Source organism: Argentina silus (assembly GCF_951799395.1).
Source record: "Argentina silus genome assembly, chromosome: 11".
Classification (NCBI taxonomy): domain Eukaryota; kingdom Metazoa; phylum Chordata; class Actinopteri; order Argentiniformes; family Argentinidae; genus Argentina; species Argentina silus.
This window is the reverse complement of record NC_139665.1, coordinates 7900490-7907092: the sequence shown is the minus strand read 5'-3', so window position 1 is coordinate 7907092 and position 6603 is coordinate 7900490. Positions and strand designations below refer to the sequence as shown.

The window sequence follows — 6603 nt, the reverse complement described above, 5'->3', positions numbered from 1 at the left end:
AAAATCAATACGTTGACTGGGGAGATGTATTAAATATGTCCCAGTGTGGCTCTTCTCTTTAGGCCTGGGCGCATGACAAACAGCCGTTTCAGGCCTTGGGGGACTTTGCGCTCTGAGTTACGAGCACGGTTGTAGGCATCATAGGAAGAGATTGAGCCGCAGGCTGCCACCCGTTGCTATGCGTTTGTCATCCAGTTTTTCAGAAATGTAATTCAGATCTAAATGTTCCTGTTTTTAGCTCCTGTCCCCACATTGTTTTATAAAGAAACTGAAAGACAATATTCAACCAAATGTCATGAGATCCTTGATATGAATAACAGCCCAGATGTACCGTAGGAGAAGATGTGGTTTGTTTGTTGACATTGATTTGGATTAGGTGATATCCAAAAGCATAGGTACATTTAATCTGAGGGGGAGAGTATGGGATGCCGTTTGTAAAGTTGAACCATATTTATAAATCTGACTAGATCTGACTCAATAAATATGTCCCCTTTTTAGTGGATTTCATTTATTAAAACTACTTTTAACCCTTTAAATAAAGATATGATGCTAGGCACAATTCCATTACAGCTAATGGGGTCCGTTCGCTCATTGTCTGACAGCTGCTTGGACTGTGGTCCTCCTCCCATCCCTATAACGTTTCTTCCTGTTACTTTAGCAATCACACATGATGCCCCAGCAGCCCCAATGTTGTGATCTTAGCTAACCAGCAGGCACCTGTTTAGACGGTGCCTTGTCTGATCACTGAACCAGAACACACCCATTTCCCCTGAGGTGGGTGGACTTCATTTGCTTATATTTTCTCAGCTATAATACATCTGGTGTAAAAAATGTTTTAAAAAAAGTGTAAATCTCAGATTTAGATTTAAATGAAATACTTAATTTCATATCCCTAGATAAAAAATAAAATAATAATGATGATGATTCAACTTTACATACAGCACCCCAGAGGGGAACAGAATTCAACACAATACAGGATAATTTTCTATCTGGATTAAACTGGTCCCTAAACAGAAAGGAGATAAATGCATATTGCCGAATCCAGGTGCAGTTGGGCCCCCTGGTGGAAGGAAATAAATATGATAACCCATTCACTGTACTATACTTCAGGACTGGCAGTCATTTTGAGACCATCTCTGTAGTGTAGAAAAATAAGTGTTGAAGATCAAACCAACTCCTATCATGATTGGTGTCAATTTAACAAGGCAGCAATATACTGGATCATTACCATTGGCTAGATAGTGAATGCACAATTTATTAAAAAAATTAGTCAACTGTTATTTCCCAGATATTAAATAATCTGTGACATCACATGGTAGCCAGGGGAGGCTGGTGGGGGTAGAAATCGGAGGACGGGCTCATTGTAATGCATAGAATGGAAAAAGGAATGGTATCAAATTGTATAAAACATTCCTTCTCGAACACAATGGAGTAGAAGGTCAGAGGGGAGGAACCTCAGATATTCTCCTGAAATGCGTTGTGATAAGGAAGCCAGGACACACACACACACACACACACACACACACACACTTATGTTATAATCGTCTGTCATTTTATTTATGGTGAATTATTTTGGGTATAACTAACACTTGTCTTTAAAAACAATTCAAATGTATGCCAAAGATTTTCAAATGAGACCAAAGTATTGCACATAATTGCTCCCTTTTGAGAATTGTGTCTGAAACATGATATGCCAAAACTACCAAAGGATATGTTGGACCTATTGACATGACAATTTCCCATGATATTTGGTGGGCTGTGTTGTAATGCCTATTAAAATTGACTTTGCTGAAATACATTGACTTATTTATTCTCCTTACCCCATAAACATTGTATTACTCCATCATTTTGAAACAAGAATGTGAACATACTGGAGAGCTACTAAATATGTCTAAAACCATCAGTCTAGAGGGAAACTATGAATTTGAGAGGGGTTATATTTCCCCAGTCTGAGCCCTCTGCTGTTTACTAAAACAAGTGGTAGGGCTGTTTTGCAAATAACCAAATCCCTTTAATGGACTCTTTACAAACCAACATTTGCAACTTTCTGGTAAATTCCTAGGTTGGAAGTCAGCCATGATTAGTGTTGGAGGCAATTAATCCTTATATATAGAGATCATTATATATTAATCCTACACCTGGACATCATACAGTATACAAGACCCTAATACACAATGACATTTGTTGATAACTAACAAGATGGGTGTGGGAATCAGTCTGAAGATCAATCTCTGAGTGTTTTCCAGCAAAGTCTTGAGTGAGACAAGGCACAAACAAAAAAACACATTTTGAAATGATTCACCAAGATCTCCCACTAGAGGTCACTAGTCCACAGAGGAACACCAGTTTGAATTGCAAAAACACATACTATGCAAGAATCAAATCAATGTGACAAGAGAACATTTGACAACTACAGACAAATGGCAGTGAAGACAGTTCAACTGAACACTAAACTCCTTCCAACATGTAAATGATTATGAACCAGCAAGGACCAAGAGACTCAGTCAATGATAATCAAGTTCTTTATTGAGATGCCATAAATAGTTGAAGTAAAACAAATTTGCAAATGCTAAACTGAACAAAAGCAAGCCGTTTTGAGGTACTGCAGTACAAGGCTAGTGTCGTTGACTACAACATGCAAATGGTTGTGACAGTTATCCTGGGTACATCACATGATAGGGTAACATGGGTAAAGGGCGATGCCACACTGGTTGTGCTGGTTCCTTGCCATCTTGATGTAGCCCCGATCCCCATAGGTGACTCCCCAACTACAGGAAGAGTAAAACCGTTATTGGAACTGCATCCAGTGGCCAATGACCTGGCCGAACCACCTTCAGTATAAACAGCCTGATTCACAGTACTTGTTCAGAAAATTGAAAATGTAATGTCTGAAATGGCAGTACTACTTTTTAAAACCATCAAATGTTAAATGCTGCAAACACATTTGATCACGGTAGCACAGAAACTGCCATACCAACCTGTTCTTTATTATCCAGTAGTCCTGTCCATTTTCAGTGCCATAGCCAACCGCCAGCACACCATGATTGATGTCATGGGTACATGTGTGATCACGATACACACCTGCAGGAAATGGCCACATTTTGTCAATAGTTTGTATCCTTCTAAGTGAAGATTTAACCACAGCCACACCCCACTGTTTATTGGACTGAGGAGAGTGTCTCTAGAAAGGCACAAATCAAAAATGAAGGAAGAGAAATACATTTGCACAAGTTATTGTATTTAAGTGCCACAGGGGAAAGTAGCACCTTCAAACCCAATTGGTTAGGGGTGAGAACTAGTTGTAGTGAAAAGATTAGATGATTTTTATGTATATGAAGTGGCATAAGAAAAGACAGACATCTTCAGAATCAGACAAGTACAATGCAGTGCAAAAATAAATGCTAGGTACTATAACACCCCATTATCAGCTGTGTTAAAAGGATGGTTCCATTCTTACACCAACTGGTTAGATACATGGACACATTTGTGCAGTCAAGCAATCCAGATGGTTTAAGTGCATATGGTTATTTAGTCATGTCAGGCAGCAAATGTAATGACACTTGGTTTTGCCTCATGGCTAGATATTTCTAGTAGCTCAAATTGAGGATATTAAGGAGAGGTTTGAACTTTAAAAAGCTTGTCCTGGGGGCGCTTCGTGGCAGCACATAATCGCAAGGTTCCTGGTTTGATTCCGACCCTCGACATCTTGCATGTCATCCCTTCTCACCCATCCTTCCTGTCAATCTCTACTGTATCCCAATAAAGCAGAAATGCCCTAAAAACATTCACAAAAAAAAACTTGTCCTGACCAGGTCTTACAAAATGGATAACGACACTCACCATGGCGGTAGAAGACAAACTTGGGCCTTGAAGCATCGATGGCAACAGAGATGGGGCCGATGGTGGCCAGGCCCTCCTTCAGAGCCACTTCATCCCCCTGAGGTAGGAAGGCGTAGCCGGAGCAGTTGGCGGCCCGGTCCTCTGAGCTGTACTTACACCACCCAGCCTAAAAGAACAAAGAGCTTGAGTCACATGACTGCCTTAATGTTCAGTGGAGACCCACTTGAGTATAGTCAAGTGACCATATCATACTATATCAAATGACCTTGCAAATGCAATCTGACCCAGATCGAACCCAGGCCTCTTGCTTTCCAAAAACCCACCATAGCCTGCTAAGCTAAAGCCTAGGCATTAGCCCAATTGAGTTAATTCAGTGGAAATGGACAAGTTTAATTTCCTCCATTTACAAGAGGGTAGGATAAAACTCACCCTGCCTCTGTAAGGATAGGTAGTCTCTGAATCGATGCCTTGGTTCTTCATGACATACTTGAAGGCGTTGATCATGAAGCCGCCATGGCAGCCGTGGTTGCCATACTTGCCAGAGCAGTCCACCAGGTTCTGGGGGCTCAGAGAGACCAGGGTGCCTGTAGTCTTCTTCAGCTGGCCCTCCAGGGCACCCACAGCACTGAAGGCCCAACAAGAACCACAGGATCCCTGCAGAATAGAAGACAGCAAACAGTCTTGACTCTTGAGTTCCTCCCTGGCACTAAACATTACTGCCTGGAGAGTGTAAACATCCAACATGTCATGGAGAGCTATGAATGATCATGATTAAATAAGCTCAATTTAAGACTTCCGACTACTTTTCAGTGGTGTAGATGGTTAACATTGGGCGTTTGTGGGTGGTCACAATACTGTTTGCAACATACATTAGCATGCCCAAGAAAAGGATAATTAGCTTGCCCAAGAAAAGGTTAGAGCTTCTGGATTTGCTGCTATAGTAATTTAGCTGACCAAAACACGTACAACCTTCGACATTGGTTACGCAGAGCTGGGGCTGAATGTTGATCAAAGTCAACTCTCCTATCCCACTTTGTGATATGCTGCCCCCCCACCAAATTTCCCCAGGCAGAAATCAAGCTAGAATCCAGAAGGCAGCCCCCCCAGGGACCAGAGCTATGCCCCCCTGCTTTCAATAGAGTAAGGGAAGTTTTAACACCTCCTTGATCCTCATACTGTACCTGCATCTTGACTTCTGTTACCAAGCCCTTCTCCTGCCAATTAAAATTTTGGGGTAGTGATGCCCCTAACACCCTGGCAAAGGTGGAAGAGCCTCTCTCCAAGTCAGCAGGGATGCGTGTGCCAGTGAGTGTGCGGGTGACCTCATCTTGAGTCTGGCAGAGCGATATAGTGATGGCATCCAGAACAAAAGAATACAAGTTAGAAACAGTAACAAACATTTTCCATCATTCTCCACCTTTTGTGGCAGAGCAAGCAAGGCTGTTCGTGCCGAGGCCGTAGCACGCTTCAGCCTATTCTCAATTGTAACACGAGGTGAGGACATGGAGTAGTGTTCCTACAAATGGAGAAAAGGCTATTGACACCATTACTCACCAAGTCTCCTAGGTGGTTCATGCCCAGTTCATACGTGTGCATGCCCATAGAGGCCTCAAGGTTATGAAGGTTGATCATCTTCAGGTTCTCTTCCCAGATCTGCCGACGGCCAAACTCTTCAATCTGATGAGAAGGAGAATAAAAGTTGTCCAAACTTCTAGTTCTAATTTGTGTTTAAGAACCCAATTGTATTGATCTGAAGTTCCTAGTTGAAGGACCATCCAACCTGTTATAATGTGTTTTAGAACCGCTTTATTAAATCAGAACTTACTAGTTTAAGAACATCTCATGCAAAATGAGATCAGTTTACAGAAATATTGCTTAAATGTTCGGATTCTCACTTCATGCTGGTACAATTTGCCATGAGTCTTCTTCCACATGTCCCAGTGGCGGTCCAGATCGTGGTCAACAAGGGCGACTATGGAGCCACACATCAGGGCAAACAGCAGGCTCCCAATCATCCTTTCTAATGTGAATACAGTGGGGAAAAGAGCATCGAGTTATACTGTTAAATTAAAATCGAAACTCGCGCTCGGGAAGACAATGTGGTGACAGTGCCCGTCTAACGGCCAACAAGACATGGTGAGGAAAATACGTTTGCCAACTTAATATGCGTCGTATAGTTAGAAGATGAAAGTTGAAGGCCAACCAGAAGCATGGAAACATTATACAAAGTATGCAAATTCATGGACAACACTGACTCATTTGTTTGATCCACGTACCAATTAAGCGACACCTGGGGTTGAAGAAGACGGCTGAACTGCAACCTCACAAACAATTACCGTGTTTCCGTCGTTCTTATAGGCAGGAGGTGCGTCCCAAAACTTTTCACTACTGCTTTTCACCACTACCACTTGTCTCCTACCACGGACATACTGTATCTGAAGGAAACGAGTGGAGGAGAGAGTGGCTGAGGAGTAGTGAGAATTGGAACATCCTACCCACTTCGGCACCTGTTGCGACAACAATTACTTATGACCGCAAACCAATCACAGAGCTTTCAATCAAGCCATGTTCATTGAGGACAGGGACACGGGCAGCATCCAGAAAGAAAATGTTATTCATTTGAGTGCTCAATGAGATCACTTTTGTTCTTGCTCATACTAATTGTTAGTAGGTTTGCTTCAGCAACATTTCCTTTAGCCAAAGGTCATAAGAGTTGGCAAAAGCATAAATCTGCAGCCTTGTTAAATCGCACTCGTTTTTTCC

The 6603-nt window shown here is 42.0% G+C and overlaps 1 protein-coding gene across 1 annotated transcript; it reads right to left on the bottom strand.

The window, feature by feature from the left end:
* Window positions 1–2651: 2651 nt before the first annotated feature.
* Window positions 2652–5842, bottom strand: LOC310811640 (cathepsin S-like). Its single transcript, XM_083679869.1, has 7 exons — window positions 5736–5842; window positions 5395–5517; window positions 5022–5174; window positions 4270–4494; window positions 3841–4006; window positions 2979–3081; window positions 2652–2768 (listed from the first exon to the last, which is right to left on the bottom strand). The coding sequence occupies exons 1-7, from the start codon at window positions 5826–5828 to the stop codon at window positions 2669–2671; spliced, it is 963 nt and encodes a 320-aa protein (XP_083535995.1). The 5' UTR covers window positions 5829–5842; the 3' UTR covers window positions 2652–2668.
* Between the last annotated feature and the right edge of the window lie 761 nt (window positions 5843–6603).